The sequence below is a fragment of the Siniperca chuatsi genome, linkage group LG22, assembly GCF_020085105.1.
Source record: "Siniperca chuatsi isolate FFG_IHB_CAS linkage group LG22, ASM2008510v1, whole genome shotgun sequence".
In the NCBI taxonomy this organism is placed as follows: domain Eukaryota; kingdom Metazoa; phylum Chordata; class Actinopteri; order Centrarchiformes; family Sinipercidae; genus Siniperca; species Siniperca chuatsi.
The window spans coordinates 22,356,976-22,384,302 of NC_058063.1; the positions used below are offsets into that span (position 1 = coordinate 22,356,976).

General features: G+C 42.0%; 1 protein-coding gene across 5 annotated transcripts in view; it reads right to left on the reverse strand.

Moving 5' to 3' along the window:
* Nucleotides 1–27,327, reverse strand: part of npy2rl (neuropeptide Y receptor Y2, like) — a 63,274-nt gene that overhangs the window by 15,826 nt on the left and 20,121 nt on the right. For 2 of the 5 annotated variants that reach the window (XM_044184135.1, XM_044184134.1), the window contains 2 exons: nt 10,804–11,026; nt 9,404–9,536 (listed from right to left, as the gene is read on the reverse strand). In XM_044184135.1, the coding sequence (XP_044040070.1) occupies nt 9,404–9,536; nt 10,804–10,965 (295 nt within the window). In that variant the 5' untranslated portion in view covers nt 10,966–11,026. Of the gene's footprint in view, nt 1–9,403; nt 9,540–10,803; nt 11,027–27,327 lie in introns of those variants that run through there. The other 3 variants (XM_044184138.1, XM_044184136.1, XM_044184139.1) reach the window with 3 other exon arrangements.

A 27,327-nucleotide genomic window follows, 5' to 3' on the forward strand; every position in this document is an offset into this window, starting at 1 on the left:
GGCACAGAAATGCAAAACATTCACTTGCTAAATTGTCACATCCAAGATATGCGTCATCTACTGCAAAGTGAATTTCAGACAACCCCTCCGGTTATTTCTTTCTTTCAATAAAAGACAAAAAGTCAACAGTAAGCCAGTTTCAATACATCATGGCATCCCCTCAAAATGAAGTTTATTTACAGCTAAATTAATTTGCCAAGTATTTTTCACACAGTTAAAGGAGTTGGTTACCTGGCTGAGGAGTCGGAGGTGTGCAGCCTTTCACCTGCAGCGCTTCAGCCAACAGCTCACTGACTGTTCCCGACTCTTCCAAGGCCGAAAATGGCCGTTGTCTTGTTTAGTAGACACATTTTTGATGAACGATGGCAGTTAGTGTCAAGCTCACTCACAAACACATTTCATTTCCTGTCGTGTCTCGCCAGGTAAATGTTTTGAATGTGAAGCTGCAGCAGTAGGACATCTTCGGTTTGCATTAGCAGTAACTTCATACAGCATTTTCCCAGGAACGTCGCCACAGACGCCCAGTTCACTGCAAATGTAAGGACTTTCGTGTAATTTCATCAGTGGGCCACAGGCTCACTCACCATTGTGTTAGATAGATAGTGACATATATTATATCAATGAAAATCTTCGAGATTGCCACTTTAAGTGTTTTGAGTTGCGCTAAAACAAGCATAACCCTGATCATGATTTGGTTGCTACAAATGGATAGTGTAAGCAAATACGTTCAGTATGAAGATTTTACAATCGTCCGGATACATTCTACGTCACACCGATCCTCGCTGCCCTTCACTGGTTAGCTGTCAGTTTTAAAATCGATTTTAAGATTGAACTGCGTTTTTAAAGCCTTGAATGCTCCGGCTCCTGCCTATATCTTTGATCTAACTCCCTACGAGCCTGATCCTCTGGCAGGGCCCTCATAAGGGTTAGATCACCTCCTTGGGCCCTCATAATGGTTCCTAAATCTCGACTTGTCAGTGAAGGTGACAGCTGAGGAACTCCCTGCCTGCCCTCGTTGATCTCAGGCAGGAAACTCAGTGTCCTCTTTTAAAGGTTTTTTTCTTAACTGACTGTATTTGCTGTAATTGTTGAAATGATTTTATCTTTACTATAAAGGACTTTGTAACTTTATTTTGAAAGGTGCTATATAAAATAATATTATTATAATTCAATGGCATGCACAAAGATCACTTCAAGGGTCTATAAACAGCAGAATATCACCTGTGCTGTCCAATAATAAGACAACCGCCTTTGTTCCCGTTAAGACAAAAAGACAAAAGCCCAAACAGAGACAGAAAGAAAAGAGCGCGAGCAGTGGAGCCCGTGGGCGAGGCAGTGGAGCGTTCGCTCTCTCACTGTTCTGTTTGTTTATCACAAACGGTCCGCTCACCTGCCCACTCCTGTTTTGTTTCGGGGGAATTGAACCGACAACTTTCTGGCTGCCGTCGTTCTGCCGTTCTGCACATTTCACATCACATCAGTCACACTGCTGCTCTCTCTTTCTCTCGGTTCTGATATTCCTCTCAGCGGCGCTCGGCGGCCCCTCGCAGTCTTTTAATCCACCTGGAGCTCCACAAGCAGGACAAGTTTTCATCACGTTGACAAAACATCAAATATGAAAGAAATGTGGCTAGTAAATGTTCTTGAGAACCCGACGTTACTATATGTAAACATTTCTGAGGTACAGGCTCCTTATGAATACCTTTAAATTTAAAAGAAAATATGAGGGAAGGACCATTTCAGTGCAGTCTGGGTAGGCGGGGCTGCGTCCCACAATCTGACAATCACACGCACTTCATGCAGTGATTGGCCAGGTGTGTGGAGGGGTTACAGTAGGCGGGGGTTCAGTCTTTACACAACTGCTTTTGTCATGTTTGTGTCAAAACAAATGCAAAACCATGAATGTCTTCAGGGGGAGATTGTTCAAAAGTGTTTTCCCCATTTGTACAGTTCAACACGCCAAGACTTCAAAGACACGCGAGCGTTTTTGTTAAGCGATCCAGGAGGAGGCTTTAACGGCAGCCTCGTCACCCCCCCTTCCAGGGAGGATACGCAGAACAGGTGGAGGCACTTTGTACGAACTAGTTTGTTTTAAGCGTACTGCATCCTTAAACAACGATCAAGACGATAACGTAACAAATCAGGATGTACAGTTCACCTACATTCAAAGAGGAAACATTTCAAAAGATCCTGTTTATGTTTCTGTCAGTAAGGATTCAGGCCGCCCTGTCTGAGCTGCCACGCATTCTCTTTCAAAGTAGAAATCTACTAATTAGCTACTAACCAAATCAGATCATCAGGGCTCTTTAACTGAACTGTTGCAAATATGGGACTCCTTAGGTCACTGCAAATTAAATTCCTCCTCAACAGCACCAGCATCTCAACATCCCAACATAAACCAGTCGCCAGGGGTTCAACAGATTAACCCCAGGAGGAACAGCGGTTCGGTCCTCTTGCAGTGACAAATACCAGAAGGAGACACGAGTCAGACAGGTCACCGCAGACAGCATCTGAAAGGCACAACACATCATCCGAGAGGACATCCGAGTACGTCAGCAGCCCGCCTAGCAGCTAAATTAAAAAAACAACGTAATAACTAGACCAATGAAAGATTATGTCAAAAATACAGCCAATGTTACAGTAAACAAGCAGAAATCACATGCCAAGGTGTGGTGAGGTGTCACTTCTTAACGGAGCACACCATCTTCCCTTTAATGGATCTCTACCGCTCAACAATGTCCAAGCAGACTACTATTATATTACACTACCATTCTATATATTGGTTTTTTGTTGAGTTCAGTCTCACTTTAAATGTCCTCTGGCTGTCTCCGTCACTATTCCTCCTCCTCTCTACGTTCTGCATTTCTCTCATGATTACATAAAGGGAAATGATTTGTCTCTAACAGAGCAGGTTGTTATTTTCTGCTTAACACGTTTCATTTCCAGCCGTCACTCTTCTCACACACTGCAGCAACTTTTTGAACCTTGAATGTAACCATGAAAGACTGACAGCAGCAGTGTGTTTCACATCATGTGTTTCTTGCACTGGATTTCATGCATTGATATTGTCTTGGTGTCTTTTGTTATCATATACGATCTGCTGAAAAAGTACAAAATGGACAACAGCCACTTCCTCCATATTACCGAATGTTTATTCAGCTAGAAAACATGACTGTTTGGCTTCTTCAGATGACACTGGGCAGGGAAACGCAGCCGTATAAACACAGTGAAGACAATGGGAAGAGACTTCAAAGTCAAAGACTGCTGTGCTTGTGTCCTGCCAGGCGGGGGGGGGGGTCAGATGTGTCGTTCGTAGTGACGAACCCACAGAATTACCGCAGACTCTGCAGTTCCTCTTTTTAGCATCTCTCAGCTCATCGTTTTGGTTTTCTCTCAGGGCATCAGTGCTGTTTCTGGTTCAGTTACAGCTGTGATAAACCCCCTGCACACCACCTGCTCAGCCCCAAAAAGCAGTCCGACAGTTGGAGACTAGCTGGTGAAGAAGTGGAGCATCTAGAGACCAAAGCAGAGCTGAAAGGAAAGTGAATACTGGACTTACATTCATCAGGTGGACACCAACACTCAGAGGAAGCCGCTCTGTCTCGTCTAACTAGCAAAACAGCAGCCTGCGGTGTGTTTAGCCAACTGTTTGGGAAGGCGATGGTTAGCAACAGCTTTGCTTCTGTGTTGGAACTGGGTTATTAGAACATTGTCAAGCAATGTAACACATTCATGCATTATAGTTTTTCTTATCGAGGAAGAACGCTAACGCGATTAGCGTTTATATTGTTTGTATCGCCCAGCCATAACCTCGATTTCTCATGTTCTACACACGTGAAATATGCAAGATAGAACATGGAAATCAGAACGTTTTAGAGTTGCGTTGGGAAGGTGTATTTACGTTTAGTGCCAACACAGGAGGTTATAGTGAGGCAGAAAGACAGAGCTGCTTAAAATGACTGTATCCACGATCTCTCTCTAACCTTAACCACACCGTAGCTGCCATGTGCTGATATTGTAGAGAGTGAGAATTTTAAAAGCATTGCCATTGGATGTAAAGAAATAAATAAATAAAAGAGCAGAGTATTCATGTCGACACTGTGCTAAATGAGTCAGTAAAACCAGCTGGTGGCACAGCGACCTACTGAACAGAAACTTTCACTCCAAAACTTGTAAAACTCAAAACACAAACAGAAGTTCATGTTTTTCCAGGACACAGGCAATCAGTGTGTGTGTGTGTGTGTGTGTGTGTGTGTGTGTGTGTGTGTGTGTGTATTTATTAATGATAGCCCGCAGTAAATTTTACTTTGCATCCAATTTTCTTTACACTTTTAAGAACAACCGATGCTCTAGGCACACACAGCTAAACACACACACACACACACACAAGCAAAGACGTGCCACTTTACACTCCGTCTAATTATTCATTTCTTCTACTTTATTAACTTGTTTGTTTGTATATTTCTTATTTTGGGGCAGCTAAAGAGGGGGGCCCGACTGACCTCTGATCAGCTGAAACTGGAGGGCATGTTGGTTAAGTCGTGATTAAAGAGATTTTTACAACTACAGGGACGTGTTTCTGCCTCCAGAGCCTCGCCAGTAAAGCAAACTCAGACAACGTGTAACTCTTCTGAAGAATGATTTTGAGCATTTGAAATCTGGAAAGCAGCGCGAGATGCTGACTGAACGGGACTGGACAGATTACTGAACTTACTGGAGGCTTGTCCTGCTCTTCCCCTGTGTTACGGGCTGTTAAACTGTGGTGGATTCACTGGAAACTGAATATCAGCGTACTGTTAGACTGGATCAAGTCAGTGGTTTCAAACCGGGGTTCTGGGCCCCACATATGGGTCTCGGGGTAAATCTCAGGGGTTGCAAGAAGATTACCTGGATAGAAAAAATAATAATTAATAAATAATAGAATATTTTTCTGACTTTTTCTCGTTTTTTTTCCGTGAAATGCTGGATGGTTTTCTCTCTTCAGGCCTCAAACAAATATTCATATAATTACCAGTTTTATTGGAGGGTTGTTCTTGTCTTTCCCCGAAAATGTGGGTTTTTAACTGCGATGGGTTTTTTCTCTGCATTTAGACTAAATAAGCGAACGTAAGTGAGCCCACCAGTAGTCCAGGTCAGGGTCCGGGTCAGGGTCAGGGTCAGGACCAGGACCTACCCAAGGGGTCACAAGATGCATTTAATGGGTTGCAAGATGATTCATTGGACGTTTGAAAACACAGTTTTGTATTGATCTTTTTCTGACTTTTTCGTGTGGAATACTGCATTTTTCTTTTCAGGCCTCAAACAATTATTCATATTGTGACGTACTGAAATGCAGTTTCATTAGAGGATGTCCCTATTAATACAAGGTTTTAAACTGTAGTGTCATATTGAATAAATAAGAGACGTTGTTTTTTTTTTACATTTATTTCTCAACATAGTGAGGTTTAAAAAAACATATCTGTAAAGTTGCATAATGCTCACGCTGAACATGTGCGCACAACGCTCACTGACAGTTTATTACTTTTCCTACAACATTATATATTATATGACAAAACATTTTGTGGTGTTGTTTTGAAATGCTGTGTTTATGCCACACCCTCCCATCAAGACAATGAAAACTACTTCCTAACGCCGTGGTAGCTGTAAAATGCTGGGGCTTCTGGGTTTGAATGCGTTTTTTGACTGTATGAGAGAGTTGTGTGCCAGCTGAAATGGGATGATGTGTTGCAGTGTGTTAGTCGATCTCTAAATACGCTGTGACTTCCTGCGGCTCTCAGCTCCAAGCCCACTGGTTCCTGAAGATGTGAATCTTTAAGAACAGCTCACAATATATAGCTTCAGTTTTTAACAGCCGGACTCTGTGGTTTTCGGTCGCTGTCCGTGGTCCTGAAGGCTCCGTCTGAGCCTGCCGCTCTCCGTGGTGCTGAAAGCTCTCCTGCTGCGTCTTCAGGCCACAGCCCGGCCTCCCGTCCATCGTTTGTTTACTTGTTCATCATTACGTTTGCTCTCCCTGACGTGTGCGGCATGCATAAAATGTATAATTGTATAATCTTCAGGCCTGAAAGGCGATGTGACAGCGGGGGTGATCCCCACACGCAGCCCGGCACCACTTCACACTCCATTACGTTTCCGTGTCGTATTCATTTGCTTGCGTGCTGATGTGCTTCTTATTAATTCACCTATTTATTTGTTTAGTTGTTTCATGTTAAGGCATTCATTTGAATGTGTTTAATCATTTATTCACACTACACAGTTGTGTTTTTCATGTTAATTGTTTTCACTTTGTACGTCTAATGGTTTGAATTAGAAAGTGAGAGGCATTTTCTGTCAATTTATGACGTTTTAGCAATTAAAACTGACTTTGGGAGCGCCCTGGTGGCCCGTGGGGTCGAAGATAATCACTACGCAATCGCAATGTCCCTTTGTTGCACATCCTTCTTGCTGTTTCCTGTCTGTCTTCACTGTATTTTATCTAGTAAAGGCAAAAAATACTCCAGAAATAACTTTAAAAGCTGACTTTGAATTGAGTTGTTGTTTTGAACACCTACAGTACCGCTGAAACAAAGATGAGCCAGGCAGCGAAAGGATGGTTAATCATGCACCAGCGTGAAATTTCACAATTGAGCATGTGTCAGTTCACAGGCGGGGGACTCGCGAATGTCGCCTTTTAACACTCGTCTCGTTAGAAATAAACAGGACGGCGGTGACATCACCCGCCGCGTGTCGAGGCTGTTACTCTGAGAAAACATTATTTATGTCACAGCGCGGAACAGATGATCGGTTGAGTGCTGGCTGTGGCTTCTGTTGTTGTTTACTGGGTATTTAAATCATGTTGGATGTTTGGAGTCAAAGTTGAGATATCCTCCAGCTCATTTAAAGACGTGTGACGCTCTGCCGGCTGCCGCAGAAACACAATCTGAAGGTGCAGAGACAGCAGACCGTTTGGTAAGCGCTCATCTCTGCTCGGCCCTGGCGGCTGGCGGCTGGCGGCTGGCGGCTGGCGGCGGCGGGCTGATGTTACCAACATCACAATGTGCTGAGGAGCGTGTTGTGTGTCGGGGTGGCTGCCAAACACACGCCAGAGCTTACAAAAATAAAACACCGGCAAATGTAGAATCATATTCCCCAAACTTTAAACTCTCTGTGGCGATACTTCCAGCAGTGGAGGACAATCGATAATCGGTCACAATTGCAAATAATCTACCAACACTGGAAACCTTAAAGAGTAACCTTAACACCAGACTGGAAAGCAGTGCTTTGCTGCCCCCTCTGGTTAAAAGCTTCTGTGGCTGGGTGGGGTCAGAAATGTGCTCGTTGTACCTGTAACCACACCCACCAGTGATGTCACGGCGTCCTGGAGCACACCTGTACGTCACTGCAGCAAGGTGAGAAGTTAAACCACTGGAGGTCGGCAAAGACAACATTTTCAGGGGGAGTTAAGTTACTCTGCACGTAACAGCCGCTCCTTCCTGTGTGGTGTTTCATAACGATGGGTTGGCAGCGTGCCCACACAAAGTGATTCCCTTTTTAACGAAACAATCACACCTGGGTAAATTCTGCATTACTGCCCCAGAGAGCACAGAATACAACTTCAGCCTCAAGGTCACAGCAGCATTTCAAGGAAAATATTGCTGTAATGGAGAAGCTGGGTCAGCGGATTCACTCGCAGGAGTAACGCAGCTCTTTCGCATCAAGTTCAACTTGAACTTTTTAAACACGCAAATTCAGTTCCGACCTTTGACGGAGCGGAGAGCCCAAAATGGGGGGAAGCTGCCGTCGCTTATTAGATGTGTGTCAACATTCAGTTTAATCTAACTTCCCCTGCTCCACAGCACAGACCTGGTTTACACGCAGCAGGCAGCAGTCCCTGACACCAATACGTCTCTTCAACAACCCGTGTGGACTGACGGAGGGTAGTTTGGTTATTTCCCTCTGTAATAATCCTCTGTTGATTGAAATAATGAACAGTCCTGAGAACAACATGTCGGGGGGGTAAACGCTCCAGTACAGAGGAAACAGAAAGACTGACTAGCACTAGCATGCTGCAGGCTTGCTAACATGTTATTGGTTAGCTCTGTGGACGCCGTTTCCTTTTTCCAATAGAAAGCCTGTTTGTTTTTGGGCTATTTAAAGTAAATAATAATAAGAATAATTGCTATGGTCACTTATGTTTGCTCCATGCACATGTTTATCCATCAAATTCACATTTCAATATTGAACCACATCAGAATAATGCATACACAAGCACGTTAAGATAAACTTGTACAATAGCAAGTATCCGCCTTTATAGCCACATTTGAGCAAAAATGGAATCTTTGCAAAAACGCTGATGTAAATCTTCATATTATGAGATTATATTAAAAATGAATATATGAAAAACGCCCTGATGCTTCTTATTTCCATTTACTCAAAACAACCCAGAAAAATAATTTGCATCTCTGCTGAAGTGACAGAAAGTGTTCAGAACATGCAAAAGCCTTTATGAGCTAGATATTCTGAGCAGTGTTATAATATTGTATATATATTATAATATTCATTGAAAAGGAAAATTGATAATATCATAATTGACCAACATCAAAGTCCCTCCCGTTTACCGTGGGTTCTCTCCGGGTTCTCCGGCTTCCTCCCACCGTCCAAGAACATCAAATTGCCCGTAAGTCAAAATGTCTCTCTGTGTCTGTGTTAGCCCTGCGACGAGTTGGCCACTGTCCAGGGTGTGTACCCTGATCTTCTCTCTTGATCTTTGCCGTTCCTTTCTCTCTCTCCCTTTAAAATTGTATTTGGCTCATAAAAAATGCTGTATCATGTTGTTATCAAATAAAAATGGAAAGGTAAAAAGGTCTTTACATGTTTCTGCTCTGTCCTCCATCCAAATCTGTTTAAACACTAACGCAGTCGCACTTTAGATTTTACATCTTAGTAACAATAACGACGCGTCAAACACAAGAACAGCAGCCTGCCTCTCTCTCCCACACAGCAGCAGACAAACCCCAGACATCACAGAGAAACAGCAGATAACAGCTGACAGACGTCTGAGTCATCGTCACAGACGCCCTGCAGAGGGCACACACACACACACACACACACACACACACACACACAGACACACACACACACACAGGTCACCATGTTTGGATGTCAGAGAGGATTTCCTGGCTGTGACAGCGTCAAATTAGAAACAACACAAAGTTGCTGTGTGTGTGTGTCTGTTTCATGTTCTTACATCCCGGTGGGGACTTTAACCTGAATGCACACTAAGCCATGGGGGGCTGAGGTCCCCATTGGCAGAGACGGCTTGGTTTTAGGGTTCAGTTACAGTTAGCTTAGGGTTAAGGTCTGGGGAAAGCATTATGTCAATGACAAACGTGTGTGTGTGTGTGTGTGTGTGTGTGTGTAAACATACCAACAGCTAGGTTGGCGATGAAGAAGTTGGTGACAGTGCGGAGCGTCTTGAAGCGGTAGATGACGTAGATGACCAGAGAATTACCCAGAACCCCCAGCACGATAATGGTGCTGTAGGCCAAAATCAACACCACCTGCAAACAGCAGCAACCACAGCCAGCTGTCAGAGACGGTCGTCAGCTACGCTACAGCCATCATTTCGGATCTTTAGGTCTGGAGCGGTGCACGCCGGCGCCGTGTTCAGAGACGCAAATGACAGATCAGAGCTTTGCAGGCAGGATTTTCATATTATCATAACAACAGAGCTACCTAGCTATCTTGCTACACCAACCTTAAATCACCATATTTTCTAGAATCATGAAAAACATTAACGACTGAAAATGATGTTGGCGGGGTGAATGTGTCTCGCTAGGGATTGGTTAGGGCAAAACAAAGCTAAATACCATGCCATGTCACAGGTGAGTGTGTTATCATGCTAATTTGCTAATTAGCGCTAAACACAAAGTACAGCCGAGGCTGACGGGAATGTCAGTAGTTTAACCAAAAGTAATGGACAAGTGTTAATTTTGACGTGGCGCTAGATGAAACGGCGTCCTCGTCTGGAGCGGCCGTCGAGACATTTCAGTCCAAATCATAAATGTCTCGAAACCACAAATATCGACCTCAAGGTGGCACTAAAGCAAAAGTTAGGGAACCATCCAAATTAGTACTTGAAGGCTTTTATTGTGAAACAGTGAAGGAAATGTTGAGTTTCATTAACAGCAGCTTAACATCGAGAAAGTAGAATCAGTAATGGAGATTTATTTCATATTTCTGTTTACTCTTTAACATCCACCGCCCTTTGGGGGCATCTGATTCAACTAAAACAAATTTTTATATATATATATATATATATATATATATATATTTATATATATATATATATATATATATATATATATATATATATATATATATATTTATATATATATATATATATATATATATATTTGAATTTGGACACAAAGTTTTCAAGGATTTTGTACATTGGACTGCTTTGGTTTGCTTTTATGAAAATGACCGCAGAGATGAGTCTAATCTATCGATGGACTGTGTTACACACATATTAATGTAACTTTTTATAGAAGTCCATTAAAGTTCTACGTAGTGTTGCTGGGTGGGAAAGAGAGAAACTCTGAGCAGCAGTTTGTGGCCGTGTTAATGGAAATGTACATTATGTTCACCAAACAGTTAGACTAGAATGCATTAGTGCCCCTAAATTTCCCCCAGTGAGATCAGATCACTCATCACAGATTAATCTTACATCAGAGCTTTGGCTTTGATTGATACCTGCAATCACTTCCATCAATATAATCAATCAATCTTTTTAAATATGTTCATAGGGGAATATGAAACCTCTACCTGTACACTCAGCAGTTTAATGGGGTCCTCCTGAAAAGTCACTCCCTCGAACATCAGCGTGGGCAGCGCCGGGGGGTTAGCGCCGCCATCTGGGTCGTAGTCATGGTAAGCGGGGTTGCCAGGGTCGTCCTGTGTGGCGTTGACTGCGCTGACGGCCTCCATGTCCGATCATATGTGTTCAACCAGTAGGAGCATTTTACACACACACACACACACACACAGCCTGCGGGATGACAGAGAAACATGGACAGGCAGGTAAATAACAGGCAAGAACGACAAAGACAAAGAAACAGTGATGGCAAAGTAAAGAAGTGGGGAGGCTGCATTGCTGAGCTAAACTGCATCTCCCTTAAAGCTGCATTAACTGGAGTTCCCCACAGCTAACATGTTAGCAAACAGTTGCCTATTTATTCACGCAGCAGACACAGAGCACCATTAGCATCCCGCTGGACTGGTCTTCTTGCCCACCTGATGAATGTAAGTCCAGCACTCACGCTCCTTTTAGCTATCTGGCTCTTTAGCTGCCGAATTCTCCACTTTGTTCGCCAGCTAGTCTGTAACTTTGTCTTTTAGATAATCATTTTGCCAGGAAGGACATCATTCCACTGGTCAATCATGTAGTTTCACTTGTTTCAGAAGTTTTAGAAGCCTGTCTGGGACTTTTTTTCATTCATACAGACAGCAGATTACCACGGGGAATCAGGCTGAAGCAGGAAACCATGTGATGCGAGGCCACATCACAGTTCACGTGCAGTACAGCCTCAACAAGCCTCCATGCTGCTGTGAACACCGTTTCACTGACAAATGAGAGCAATTCCGGTTTTACAGGCGATAATCCCCAGACAACATACTACATGTTTTACTCTCCCAGTCCTGGGTCTTTTCCTCGCACAGCAGAAACACAGTTCAGTGGCCGAATAATCCCGTCACTCAATCAGACATCTACCGGCGTGACTGTTTGATTCTGAATCCCTTAACCTGAGACAAACCTGGATTATGGGTATAAATGAGATCAGATTACTGCCGAAAGTAGATCATCACATAATCTACAGTGCAGTGCGACATGTCGTTGGCACTGCACTGTGGGCTGTTGGCAGGGTTGAAGGATTTGAGGAAAATATCTAACAGTGATTTTTCTGACCAATATTGTGATTGCCATTTGAATTGCGATTATTTTCTGTGAACTGAACTCTGCGTTTGTGATCTACATAAAAAGCTCAATCACACATGTATCTAGTTTCTACATGAACAAAATCTGATAGAATATTGCAGTTGATGGTGTCAGTCAGAGAAAAACGGATCCATGTAGCTCACATTAATTAAGCTTTTACATCAGTGGTGCACTTGACATTAGTCAACAATATTCAAATATGTGTGCAGTAATTCTAACATTTAAAAGTGCCGTTATATTTACTGATAACAGCTAGCTGACGAAGTTTGATAGACTGACAGCTCTGCACTAGAGCTTAGCGTTAACGCGAGCTTCGACGGCGGACAGGACACTCTGAGCTTTCTGATTCAGAGCTCTGCTCAACAGGAGATTCACCAGCTTCAGTCATTTACCTGAAAACTGCCAAGCGACCTGCTAGCTACTTCTCTGAAACAGATCAGTGATCTAAGACCCGTGACTCTATTGTGGCTCTTGAGTAGCCGAAAGAGGACTGTATTTAGTCAAACATCAGTTACAGACACCAGCATTCAGAGAGTTTTTCAACAGGGCATCAGCCAAGATGTCTTTTTTGTTGCCAACTCACAGAATTAACATAAATTAGCTACAGCTGAGTAAATCTGCCTGCAACAGATGTCATTAGTGTTGGTGAAATCAGCAGTCGCCAGCCTCCTACGGCTCGTTCAGACGGAGCTAATTATGTACGTTTTAGTTAACATTGTGCCTCTTGTGATATGAAAATCGCACTCTTTAAAATGGCAGTTTCGATGTTAATCATTCAGCCCCAGATTTTAATGTGTTACTTTCCATCGCAGTGTTGTAATCACATCTCTGCTGTGCATTTAACAAGACAGAATAAAGCAGCTCACTCAAGAAGAAAAAAAAAACCCAGCAACTCTAAAACCAAAAGAAACTGGATTGGAAAAATGAGCTTCTTGGCCCCGCTGGCAAGTTTCTCACTTCTTTTTAAGAGACTGACAACTTTCTAAAAAAAAAAAAAAAAAAAAAAACTGTTCTCAAGGTGCCCTCGAGCAACACAGTGAGTCCTTTAGCCTGGGTGGTGCAGAGCAGCAGATGGTGGTTGTACTGGGCAGCTCCCAGTGGCCTCACGCCCTCAGGCTGCAGATACTCATACAGAAACTAAAAGAAAAGCTTTCGTAAGCTTGGACTGATTCAGACCATGTAGGCGGAGGGAAAGTCTGAGTAAAGTTCTGGTGTCTCAGCTGCCAAATCCATCCCTGTTTTTGGTTTTTTTAAATAGATGCAAACACAAAATGTTACATACAGAAAAAACCCACACCACACATGCAAAAAGTAACTTTCAATGAATCGTGAAGAAACAGATCAATTAGTTTCCTGAATTCAAACTGTCTGATACAACAACCACAACAAAATCAGTTCTGCAAAAAACACAAACAAACACACACACATATACATTTTTGTGGCGGTGTAGTCCCTCATTCGTCCAGGAGTGTTCTATCATAGAAAAGGTTTCAGTCGTAGTCATCTGGACGCTGTTTTCAGAATCAAGACGTTTCGGCTCCCATCAGGAAGTCATTCTCAATTGTGAAAAAATGGGACGGGAAATAGAAATTTAAGCTACTGTGTGTTACATAAGTCTACCACAGTGTATTAGCACCTTGGTCAAGCCAATCACATGCTAATCAGGTACTTAACAGTGATGAAGTAGATGCAGCCAGAAAACAATAGGCCTGATTACTGATTACTGGGCCATCATGGAAACAATTGGGTCAGTTTCAGGTGAAACTAGCTAATCAACAGATACTCAGGTAGACTCCTCCCTGAGGGCGGGGCTTATGTAACACAGAGTAGCTTAAATTTCTAGTTCCCGTCCCATTCTTTTAAGATTACAAGAACTGCTTTGTTGGAACTGTGTGTCCATGTGGGAATGTGGACAGGACACTGGGACAACATGAGTGTGGTTTGACTTTTGTTTTGTCTATACCTGCCTTGTGCTGAGTAGCGATGTAGGAATGACCTGCTTTTGCTTGTTACTATAAGCAAAGTGTCTTTTTCTTATGTTTGGTACTTTTGTGTTGCGTGTGTTTCTGTGTCTGTTGATTTGACTACATATTAAAAACTCAAGAACAAAAACTGCGTACAGTGTACAAATTCTACATTACAACATATTTACTCCCATTAAAATATATTAACACTGATAGAAGCATAGGAAACAGGAAATAGAACACCAGACGTGCAAAACTGTACCCTTCAAAATAAAAACTGCTAAATCCACATAGGATTATACAGGAATTTATAATGCCCCCGTTCATAACAACAGACACACTACTACACATATAAAGGTAATGGAGACACTAATGCAAGCCACGAGGCAACAAACCAGGAAGTGTAAAACACTTTAAGGAGCTGGGTGAGCAACTTTTATTCAAATGAAAGGGCGCCATCTTGGAGGAGGGTATCCAGTTTTCGTAATGCATCCACGGCTGGAATATCCAGCTGTACATCGCAGTGCAGACACTCACACTTAAACTCTGTGGTTCACAGGTGGGACGATGTCACACCAGCTGGGTCATAGCTTCTTCACACACACACAAACACACACACACACACACAGCTGTGACCCTTCCATTTCTCAGCTCTGTGATGTGGGCGAGCAAACCGGCCTCAGGGGATACTTCATAATGCACACACACACTCAGATATTAGCACAGGAATACTAACATGGAAACACACAAAAACACCAACGGGGAAATTAATGCACTCACAAACAATCCAAACACAACTGCAATCTCTAAGTCACACACACACACACACACACACACACACACACACACACACCCAGTGAGCTGATTCACTGAGCACGTTGCCGGAGGGCGTTCAGCTCCCTCCTGCTCTCTCTCGCCGCTGACAGGATCAGTGACGGCGCCAGCTCACACTCGCCAAACAAAAAAACCCCACGACGCGGCGAGACAGTGTTCTGCAAACTCACCTCACAAAACGTCTGAGGTTTTTATGCCACACCATCTTTCCCACATTTACGTCTCTATAAACAGCGAGATGTGACAGGAATGCAGAGGTCAAAGGTCAGTCACAAGTATCTGTGCTTTTTGACTCATTCTCCATGTTTTCAATTTACATTGCAAGCAGCATCTATTCAAATAGAAATCTCTTCAGCTCAACATCAAGACTCAAGTGGGACTCTAACATGTAAATGAAGCATTCTGGTGCACTCTGGGACAACAGAGGGAAATTTAACCTGCCAAAAGCTTTTCTGTTGTGCACCAAGATCTCTGCTTGTTTCAGCTGCCTGCTCATGTGCCTCTCTCTTGCCACCTTACTTGAGAATAGCTGGCAGTGACACTTTGGAGTTGAGACAAGAAGAGTGGAGAGACGCTCAGCCAGTCATCACCTCACTTCAGTTCAATTTGCAGGAATGTGCTAATTGATCGGCTGCCAATAACCATGGGCCAATAGTCATCGCAAATGGCTTGATCGGTGGTCTTTATATTTCACAGTCATAAAAAAAAATCATAAATATGAAGGAAAGAAATAATCAAGGCTCTTAGGAGGTGTTGTCACGGACGTTCATCTGAGGCGTTCACAGACTGGTGCTGCTGCAAACCACTGGTGTCAGTTTAAAATAAAAATTTAGCATCAAAGTACAAACACAAAATAATGAATAAGAAAAGTGGAGCTTCTAACTGTCAGCCATCAAACTGCTGCCAGCCCCCCGGCTTCTCTCAGTAAATGCTGTGGTGATGTGATGAGTTTACTTCCAAAATTAGGCAGCGTCATTTGTAAAAAGCTGACACCTGCTCCCTGCTCCACAGGACTGCCGACCTAAAAATGAACACCATCGACTACTTTTTAAAGAAACACTGCCTGATGAATGCCTCCGCACCGCCACACGTTCAATTTCCTGTTTGTATTAAACACAGAAGCAAAGGTGACTGAATTCAAGACCATGCATGAGATGAGATGGACCCATCATGTCACTGCAGCTGCTGGACTAAAGGAAGAGGAAGCTGATCTGTGGCACTTTAGACTTCCTGCCTCAGGGTACAAACGCCATCGAAACATGAGTCTATATCTGTCTTTTCTTTGTGGCTGCAGACATCACTCATGCATCTGCACCAGGGAACAGTTTTACAAACACGGCTTTCATGCTACAGTTTGAGCTCATTGTCACCTTTTAACTTGTCTCTTGTTGTGACAAAGCACCCGTGGGCTGCTGTTTCCCAGACCTAAATCAAATCAAATTTTAGCTTGTTTTAACTTTCTTGGAGAACCACAGGGGTGTAGTTTACTGGAAAACGACGTTCACTCAGTGGCAAGGAGGTCATCATTCACGACTCCGCACACAGTCCTTGCAGATTTGGGATTTTAACAAGCAGTTTCAAAAAGCAGAGCTGCGCTGGAGGCTGACGAGTGCAGGTTAACTAACAAATTCTGATAGAAATTCAATGACAACAACTTTGTTTTTATTCTTTCAGCAGTCTGATCATCAAACGACAAGCATTTTGTTTCACTTCTTTCACTCCGCCTGGCGTCCTGGTTACGCTGCCGTGTGGGAGGTGGGATAGGCCTGGTTAGTTTTTCAGTCAACACACAACTTCACGTTTGTCCTTCTGATCGAAGACGTTTGTCGATTTAACAGTTATTTCTATTCACAACAACCTACAGCTGCGTCATCCATGCTTGCCGCCATTTTTCTGACCATTTTCTTGTCCACCGCTTTGGTCCAGACTGAAATATCTCAACAACTATTCAGTCTTGGTCACATTCATGATCCCGAGTGGATGAATTGTAATAACTTGGGTGATCCTCTGACTTTTCATCTAGCGCCATCATCAGGTCAAAAATGTTATTGTCCAATACTTTAGTTTTGCAGGTATTTGCTTATAAACCAATGACAGTCCCATCAGCCTCAGCTGTACTTTATACTGTGTTTATGCTAATTAGCAAATGTTAGCATGCAAACACGCTAAACTAAGATAGTGAATGGTAAACATCATACCTGCTTATATTCAGCATGTTAGCATGCTGACGTTAGCGTGTAGCTCAAAGCACCACATACAGCCGCACAGAGCTACTGGCATGGCTGGAGACTCTTGGTCTTGATTATGTATGTAGCTAGCTAGCTATGTAGGAAGTCGATGTCCCCTTTCTTAATACCACCTACAAAGCTCTTATTGGTTGTTTCTCAAACTAAGTAAACAGCCGTCAGTGAGCACAACACCAGACCTAGAGATGTGTGCAGCGATTCAGGAGCCAGTCTGGAACCAGCCGTGGTAGATCAACAGGCTACTGTTGCTAGCTAACAGACTTCTTTAGCTTTGAGTTGCTATACTGTTTTTATGTCAGTTACATTTGATTGGAAGCCAGAGTCCCTGGATGGAAGATGGTGCATAAAAAACCACAGGTTGAAAATGTAACCCATCTACGATTAAATGCTGGTGGCCTCGTTTGTATTAACTAGGCAGCTTTAATGTTATATGTACTTGGCTTGATGGCTGCACATCTGTGAATCAGGCCTCTCAACTATACCAGCTGCATTTTACCGTTCCACGTCCTTTTCTCACTTTAATGTTTTCTTGCCTGTTCTGACTGTCCTGATAGAAGCAGAACAAATCCTCTTAATTTGTTTTAATTCCTAATTTTCTGCTTGCACCTTGTGTAGTTGTTTACACTGTATGAATATCAAGTCTGACTAAACTTCTACTCTGTCAGTCATTTCCCTTTAATTATAAATTTAACATCGTAGAAAAGGTTTCAGTCGTAGCATTCGGATGGGAGCCGAAACGTCTTGATTCTGAAAACAGTGTCCAGATGACTACGACTGAAACCTTTTCTACGATGGAACACTCCTGGACGAATGAGGGACTACACCGTCTTATAAATTTAACAGACATTCTGTTATCTTCTAAAACCGATCCAGTCTTTTAAGGAATTGACTGGATTGCTAATTATCACTGAGCAAACACCAAAACTCTGCTTGCAGCATTATTTTTGGGTTGTACAGCTGCACAGAGTCAAAGAACACTTTGATTTCATTTACTTTTTGTCAAGTGGCTTCATTGACATTCAGCGGACGACTGAAAGCTTGCTGGATCTCTCTCTGAGGACGACCGTTCATTATTTATTTGTACAAGCTGGCCCGAGTGATTAGCTGGGTCAAATCAAAGAGACGCATTTATTAGAAAACAAGAGGCCCGATGCGGAAACACACAGGATGATGTATCCACTCCAGGACAAACCGAGTGTGATAAACTCTTTAATTTAATCATACAATGGTTCTCAGGGGTGTTTGCATAAAATTGAGTGACCCAAACTGAAGCCAAGGTTAATAAAGTTCTCCTGACTCAGCTGCCATTATTCTCAGTGTTTCCTTTTGAGGCCTTTCAGAAGCAGAAATCCTGTTCTCTGGGATCGAGCGGCGCTGCAGTTTCAATGTTTTTAGAACAAAGCGGCGGCGCAGAGCCAAGCATGAAGGGGACAAGAGCGTTCTGGACGAGTCGAGCCCGAGCGAGCGAGACTCTTTCTATTGCGGATGATCCTGCAGTTTAAAGTAACGGGGGCTGTCCTCATTCATCCTCTAATGCAGGGGTTTTCAAGGTCTGACACTGTGGGCCCCCTCCTATATAAGTATAATGTTGCCATACAGTCAGCTAGCTGTGGGTTTCAGCTTGAGCCCTTTTTTTTTTTTTGGCCTATATTTGTTTACATTTTGGCAAATTGGCACCATAAAAAGCATGTCGAATGATCTAGGAGCTGCTGTTTGCACTGTACCCGTGGATGTACAGACAACTGTCACTGGATTACTGATTCTCAGGCAAGTTCTGGAGTTATAAGGAACTTCTTTTTTATGATTTCTAAGTGGATTAACGGACGTTAAACTGTGATGGACATCAGAGATAAGGGAAGTGTATGTCACGCTAAATCTAAAAAAATGCTTTATGTCTGTGTGTTCACATTTCACTGCGTTAGGACTCTGAAAACGAGTGCAATTTTGATGCAAACTGTGTTTTAAAAGCACCTTAATTGCCTCCATGAGGTGTGCGTCACCGCCACTGCTGCTGGAACTGCTGGCCATGTTGATCAACCGGCCAAATCTTTGGGCCGAACTACAACAGCTAACTTCCTGTCCCTTTCACCTCACACATCTCTACCCCTCCACGCCCCCCCTCCAGCTCTCCCGCACAGATGTGCGCCTCACAGTTTGAGAACCTCTGCTCTAATGTGACTGAAGGGCTGCAGATAAACATGACAAGTCCTTGGTTCAGTGACTAATTAACTGGCCAACTGACTTGCCCTTTAATGGTTAATTAATTGTCTAATTAATTGACTCCTGCTGTTGCATTTGAAGCATGTCCACACCAGCTGCGTTTTCTCAGTGGTTAATAATGGAGCATAAACCCAGCTGACCAAGCGTTAAAGCTCACATACATCACTCATTTTTATTAAAGAGCACAAATTATCCTAAGTGGCTTTTAACGGATGTGGGTTTATTTTAATGAAGCAATAAGCAAGATTTTTATTGATTTAGAGTACAAGACATACATAATTTAATATATGCGCACAGGGCTGGGAATCAGTCATTTAAGCGTTGTTTAACCAGTTAAGTCATTTCATTTAATTCATAATAGCTGACAGAAACAGGAAAAAGGCCTCCAGATGGATAATAATGATGCAATAATACATGATTATTATACAACAGATGCTGGTGAAGCACCACAGTATACCAATAAAAGTTACAAAAATACCAAAACCAGCAACTTAGTGATTTAAAACTCCTAAAAGTGACTCCTGTTATTTTTCTTTACTGTTACTGTAAAGTTTAAAATAACTTTTCTTCACTGTCACGCTTCACTTAGATTTCAGACTTCAGCCCCTTCCATTATTTTTGAGATTATTTCTTTGTGTGCTGGTCTTCGTTTGGTACTGAAGTTCCCAACAGAACAGCCTGTTTCCACTGCAGGAACTTTTCCAGGAACCTTTTTAGGAACTCTACCTGTGTTTCCACCACATGAACCAGGGTCTGACAAAGCTCCTATCAGGGTGGAGTTACAGTGCTGAATGACACTGATTAGTCAAACACAAACCTTACTGTGTGAATGAAGTTACACAACTTCATTCACACAGTAAGCAAGCACTGAGTGCCACTATGGATATTAGGCTGAGGGACAGACATTTCGTGTCATTTTTATTGACAATAAAGCAAAGTTATCTTCCAGACTAGTTTTTTTTTTAAAAAGAGTGAGAAAGAGCAAGCGTGTGCACAAATAAAAGAAAGGGAAACTAGAACTTCATTTGGTGATTGTTTCATCCGAGTTACGCTCCAAAGCAGAAATAAATAACTATACACTCAGCAGTTCATATACTGTGGGTGAAAGTTGCGTTTCAAACGGCTTTCTTAAGTTTGGTTCCTTAGTTCCTGGAACTTTTTGGTCAAAAAGTGGTAGGAGTGTCAAAGAGATTTTATGTTAGCGAGTTGAAACAAACCACTACTGTAATGTGAAAACCTTGTATCTGCTAATTACTTTAATATTAGTTACAGGGTTATTCATTGGCCCTTTATGAACTGAAAGATTAGCGTACACTACAAGTTGTTTCAAACAAAGATGCTCTTCTTCTCACTGTTGTGAGGTCGCCATCTTGTTTTATAGTGTGCATGTGTGAAAGGCGTCTGCACAGGCAGACCCCCAGTAGATGCAGCTGTCTGCATCTACGTCTGTATTGAAGTATGATCAAAAGCTTAAACTTCTAGTGCAATCAAAATCAGAACTCCTCACTTAACCCCTTAAATGTTGACATTTTTTGAGATGAGGTGAGTGGACATCAAATAATTGGTCCTTTACGTAAAACATCTGCCTTTAAAGACAAGTCATGAGTTTGCTGAAATAAAATCTGAACAAAATAAACTTAACCCAAAGTGAAGTAACTCATGTAATGTAACAGGAAAAAGGTGCTTGCCAAAAAACTTTCAAATATAAAATATCCCATAGAAAAGAAGTCACTCCCCAAAATAAACTGCAACAACTTCTTCAAACATGTTCTTTTATACTGAGCTTTGGACAAAGACATCGTGTTGTCGCTGCTATTTTCACATTCATGTCTTTCCTTTTTGTGTGTGTTGTTTATGGTGCCTGTTTTTCTTTTTTCTCTCTCTTTCTGCACTGGAACTGAGGTACCACGCTGTTCCAAAACAATTACATAACAACATACGTCTGTAATTTCTCAGAAAAAAAAAATCAATGAAAAATGGATCTATCCTTTGTACCGTAGAGGACCCGGTTGGTTTTTGAACATCCTAAAATGTAAACAACAATGGCCCTTCTGCTGTGCTGTTTTTAGAGTTACAATGAGCTCTCAGCTCTGGGCATCAGCAGGAAGCGTCATCCTGCAGCACCGCATCAAACGTGCCTGATCGTCTGCAGCCCGGTGGAACAGGAACTGGAGCAAGGAGAAAAGAGTCAGACGGAGGCGACAACAGCTCTGTCACCCTGCAGCCTTGGCGCTTTAACACAGGAAGTCACACTGCGCAGGGGAACGGCCATTTATGTTAACTGCTGAGCTGGAAAACGAAACGGTCCGAGTCGAATCGAAAATTCAGGCCAATATCACATTTAAGGTCAGTTTTTCTACATTTTATGAATCCAGGGAAAGAGGACCGAGCAGCTCGGTTTCAGGTCGATGCCCATGTGTAGAAAACGACAGCAGGGAGCTGCCCAGTAAAACCTCAGACCTCTACTGTTTAACACCCGACGTCTCACTGGACCGACCAGGAGCAGAGCAGCTTGTCCAAGGTCGTGTGGGAGAGAGCGTCGGGATCGACCGGTGTCTCTTACTCACTTTGTGTCATCCCAGTTTCGAGTGAGAATCAATCACTATAGCAACAGTGAAACACCACGACGGATACTTGAGCCCTCTGAGATCTGCTCATTAAATGTGGATTTAATGAGATCACATCATTGTGGAGTCATTCTCAGGCTGCTGAGGCCAGACATCCACTTCAATGCACTTCCATAGAAGTCAGATGAAAGAGATAGAAGTTTCTGTTTTCTTTGATGTTGTCTCCTGTCTCTCTTGAAAAGAGATTCTGATCGCAATAAGACTATGTTTGATTATGATGATTATGTAACATTAGCAGGTATAAATATGTTCACCATCTTAGCGGGCTTAACATTTGCTAATTAGCACTAAACACAAAGTACCGCTGAGGCTGATGGAATTGTCATTAATGTTGCGGGTATTTATTCATAAACCAAAGCATTGGACAGAGACATTTTGACCTGATGATGGCGCTAGGTGAAAAGTCAGAGGATCAGCAAAGTTATTACAGTTCATCCTGACGGGAACATGAAAGCCTGAACCAAATGTCATGACAATCCATCCAATAGTTGTTGAGATTTTCCACTAAAAAAACAAATGTCAACCTCATGGTGGCACGAGAGGAAAAGTAACGGACCCCCAAAGTCATTAGGATTCTTCCTTTGTGGACTATGAATGACTGTACCAAATTTTGTGCCAATCTATCCAGTAGAGAGAGAGAAATTTCACTGGATAATTCAAAAACTTTGACCTCATGGTGGTTCCAAAAGTCATTACAATTCATGCTCTGGACACCTGCCATTCATAGTCCATAGTCTGGTACATGTATTCCATGATTGTCTAAGAATGTGTGTGTTTTGATGCACAAAAAATTTACATTTCCAGAAGTAAAATAGCAAACTTCGAAGATGCTGTAGCCTTTGCCGAGACTTGAGCTTTTGAATTCTTTCATTGTTTTGAGAAGTAAGAACGCTCAACCGTCCCGTTGTGATTTGGCACAACATCAAACCACAAGAGCATCAAAGAATCTGCAGGTAATTATCTTTAAAAACTAACTCTTGTCCATTTCTGATGATTTCTGTTGGTTTCAAAGACCTGGAACATTCTCATAGTGAAGTCTTGTTGAAGGGTAAATCCTGTATAAATCTGACAGTATATAATCTCATCACTCCTTCACCTTGAGAAAGACACTGACCTCTTACCACTCAGCACGCTAAATCTGTCTCCGAGCGGCACGACAGAGCACAAAACACAAAACTTCCACGGCATCCACGGCGTTAAATGTTGATAAATCGCAATCTTCGCTGATCTTTCATGACCGACATGAGAAGTAAAGTGCATCAGGGAGAAAAGTGAGCTACAGAGGACCTGAGGTGCTTTAAATTTAATCAGAGAGGGGAGCAGGGGACCCTGAAGGCAGCACGCCAAGAGTCTCTGAATTACATTTCTACTGGAATAACTAATGGAAACCTCTGGCTTGAAGAGCTGGTGGTGAAAACAACTGACCCTGAGATGTGAACAAAAATAAACATAACACGTATTTGACTTGATTGATCCAATGATCAAGGCAAACAACAACCAATGGGGGAGGACATAAAAACGAATTAATGTTTTCCCTGCTTAACCCCTTTCTGAAACCATTTCGAAGCACCTCACTCACCCTCTGTATTTTAATTATTAAGACAAATCAGAGAGTAGAGAGAATAAAAGATAAAATATTTAAAACTCTGTAGGAGCTCATTCTCTGGGGCCAGATGAGCCGCTGTGAAGTTCACCAACACGTTGATGCTGTGGCTTCTTCTAATCATCCTCCTGTCAGTCAAAATTCTGGGGTTTGTGGCACTTTTACTGAATCGTTCAGTCTCAATGTTTCCAGCAGCAGCAGGAAGCTGCTTCAAACTACCTCTGAAAAACCCACTGTACATGACCTGCTCAGCAGCAAACGGCAGACAGACACAGTTAGAGAATTGGAATTGGTGACCAAACCAGAGCTAAAAGGTGCGTTAGAATATTGGACACAAACAACTCAAATAGGATGACAATCTTGCTCGGTCCAGTTAGAAACACAACGTGATGGGGAAACTTGAAACCTCGAATGCACATAGCCTACACTGAGAATGGACTTTTCATCTTCTGTCCAACTTTTCAAATTAACGATTTTTGCATGTTCATACTTTTATAAGTTAGCTAGCAGGAAACAGGGAAAAGACCCAAACACAGAGAGGAGGCAGAACGATGACTTAAGTGATTTATTAGAAGCTTTATGGCAGGTACAGGTAGGCAGAACAGTAGACAGGTAGATAGATACACAGGAAGGCAGGCAGGCAGGCTGTACATCCAACCATCAACCTGCTGGTATTTATTTTTTTTCCTGTGGTATATAAAACTAAAAATAATGTGTCAAGAATAAACAAAGCACATTTTAGAGGCGGTGTAATCTTATCTACAAATCAATGCGAAGATGTCACTGGATGCAATCAGATGCATATTTACTCTGGGAAATCCACGCAAATTCAAGGTAAATTCTGGTCTAATGAACAATTACTAAAAATGTCACACCTCAAAAACCTACAGTTTGATTTGCTTTAGGACTTTTCTGGTCCAGTTAAACAGAACACAGCAGCAAAAAGAAAGATGGCAAACAGAGAGAAAATGGGAAAGAGAAAAGAATGAAAAGAGGTGGTGAGTGATGGGGATATAAAACCAACAAAACAAAGAAATCACAACTACCCAGACTGGTGAGAAGTGGAGCAGCAGCCGTCAGATTTCCACCAAATCCCAGCAGCCCATTAAACTTTGAAAAGTGACATTACTTTTCTCATTAAGAATTGATCGTAAATGAGATTTCACATTGTTCATTACTTTGTCAGCAGGAACAGTGCCTCACTAGAAACTTTCTGTCATAACCAAAAGGCAAAATGATGATTTAATTCCAAAGACACTAACTCAAACTAATTACTTTCTACTAATTTCTGATTTGTAACTAAATGTTTGCTGCTGCCTCATAACCTGAGGCTCAGGATTAATAGATTCTAACATTTACAATCATCTCAGTAACACCGATTTCAAATGCCAACATTGTTTAAATGTCAGAATGCAACTGCAAGTGGGTGAGATAAAATCTTAACATCTGGTGAAATTACTATGACATTTTCGTTTCAAGAAATAAATTACCTTTTTTTACAGATCTTAGTTTTTTTCTATTAGCTGTTTGTAACATGCCTTGTTTCCACCAGTCACGGCTCTAATGTCGCGTCTGCAACCCGGGAGCATTTCAGAAGTGGAGTGTTTTGCCTGCCCGATTTTGTAGACTTGTTCAGATTTTGTTGATTTGGTCATTTTTCCTTGATTTTTGTGCTTCTACCATGGGTAAGTAGGCTGTGTAGTTACATAGTTTCTTTTTTGGTCTGTTTTAATTGTGTTTATTGTTGATATACGATCGGGAGTCTGCACAGGATTCTCTATGCCGTTTCTGCATCTGACCTCCTGTCGGAATCGATCTGCTCTTTGTAGCTTGACGCGGGTATCACAAGCATTGTCTGGAATGGCCACGGTCAACTCCAGTGGAATCAAGCTGTCAGCTGTCTGGCAGCTCTTTCCCCAAAAACGCAAAGTAAGTGACTGTGGTAGTTTAAGGTTTTTCATTTCCGGTTTTATTTTGTAGTGTGTTCCTTCCCTTGTTTGTCTTGTGGTTTTACTTACTGTCTTTGTTTTCCCTCCAGTTTTGATTGTTGGCCCTTCCTTGATTGTTTGCACCTGTGTCTCGTTGTTTCACCTCCCCTAGGGTATTTAGTCCATGTCTCTGTATTTGTTCAGTGTTGGGTCATTGTGTTAAAACTGCCCTGAGTGATCCCTGCCTTGAGTTTTTGTTCCTGTCTGGTGAGTGTTCCTGACCTTTGTGTGTGTCGCCGTTTGGTGCACTTTTTGTTGTACCTGGTTCCAGTGCCCAGTTCCCTGGCAGTTTTACTGCAAGTTCTGTTTTTTGGATTCTTTGTCTCACTTGGACCTTGGCTGGATCCTGATTTTGTAACTTGCCTGCTCCCAAATTTGAACTGTTTTGCCACCTTGGACTCACTTCCCTGCTTCCACCCCTACCAGCCGGTAACCGATCTGCCTGTTTGTTTACCTGTCTACTTACCGGTCTGCCTGTACCTGCCTGTGAACCACATCACCCTCAATAAACACTGTAGCCATCCGGCTACTTCACCTCATTACGCTTTCTGGTCATCTGCATTTGGGTCCATATACCACTACACACATCATACGACAGTGACTTATTTTACAGGCTTTGTTATATAAAAAAGACGAACTGAGCCTTGATGTGTGGATCGCATGGATTTACAACAATTACATCTTGAGCATTAATGGAACTGCTGGAAGAAATCACAGCAGCAAAAGTACAGTAGGAGTACTTATTGATTTAAAAAAAAAAATTTTTAAAGCAACTGATACCATAGATCATGACATATTACTCTCCAAACTACAGACATATGTTTTTAGAGGGATAATTTACAAATGGTTGAGTAGTTATTTGGATAACAGACAACAATTTGTACAGGTTGCTGGTAGTAAATCGGAAGGTTAAATGTGGAGTCCAACAGGGGTCAGTATTAGGCCCTAAACTTTTCACTTTATTAACGTTATTTGTGAACTGTCAAATGTTGCAGTTTCTTTTGTTTGCAGACGATACACTTCTTATGTTTGAGATGATTAAATACTTTTACATAGTATTGAAATAAAATGGTCAAACTTGTTTTCATCAAAACAACTCATGATTAAATTTGAGTATAAACAAATGTATGTTCTTTTAGTAATTGAAAAATACTAAATCTGTTTTGCAGTTTATCTGGTCATAAACCAAAATATTGGACACATTCAAACGTCAGGGGATCAACAAAGTCATTAGGATTCATCCTCTGGGCACCATGAATGTCAGTACCAAATGTCATGGCAATTCATTTATATCTTATAGTTGTTGAGGTATTTCCATCTGGACCAAATGATGTTGTCCTGCACTTATGTTGTGTTGTTGGGAGAGCAGTTACAAACAGCATATTTTGTTTAGTTTGGAGGACTTGTTGGTGGGATCATAAGGGATCATTAGGCACAAATGTTGTACTTTTCACCTATTTTACCATATTTACTACGTGGAAATGTGGGGCAGCACATTCAATAATGAATAATAAAAAGAATGAATAATAAACGTCCGCTATGCACACTGCACAAGGGCATTGAGAATTATAAATAAGGTGGATCCAAGGGAATAAAACTAATTCATAGTAAAACTGAATTTAAAAATGTTAATTATGTACATAGACAAAACAGATTGTTGCCTGAATTTTTTCAGGATTGGGTGGTGATGATCATTGAAGGAAATTTTATTTTAAAACTCACATGCTACATTAAAGTAGATGCATATTTCATCCGTGCTCATTTATGTTACTGGTTTATTGTGCGAAGGGGGCATGTGAAAGAGGATTTTTCCTGTTTTTGCTTCTTTCTGATCATATAAAGTATTATTTTGTTACAGTTTGCATTTTGAC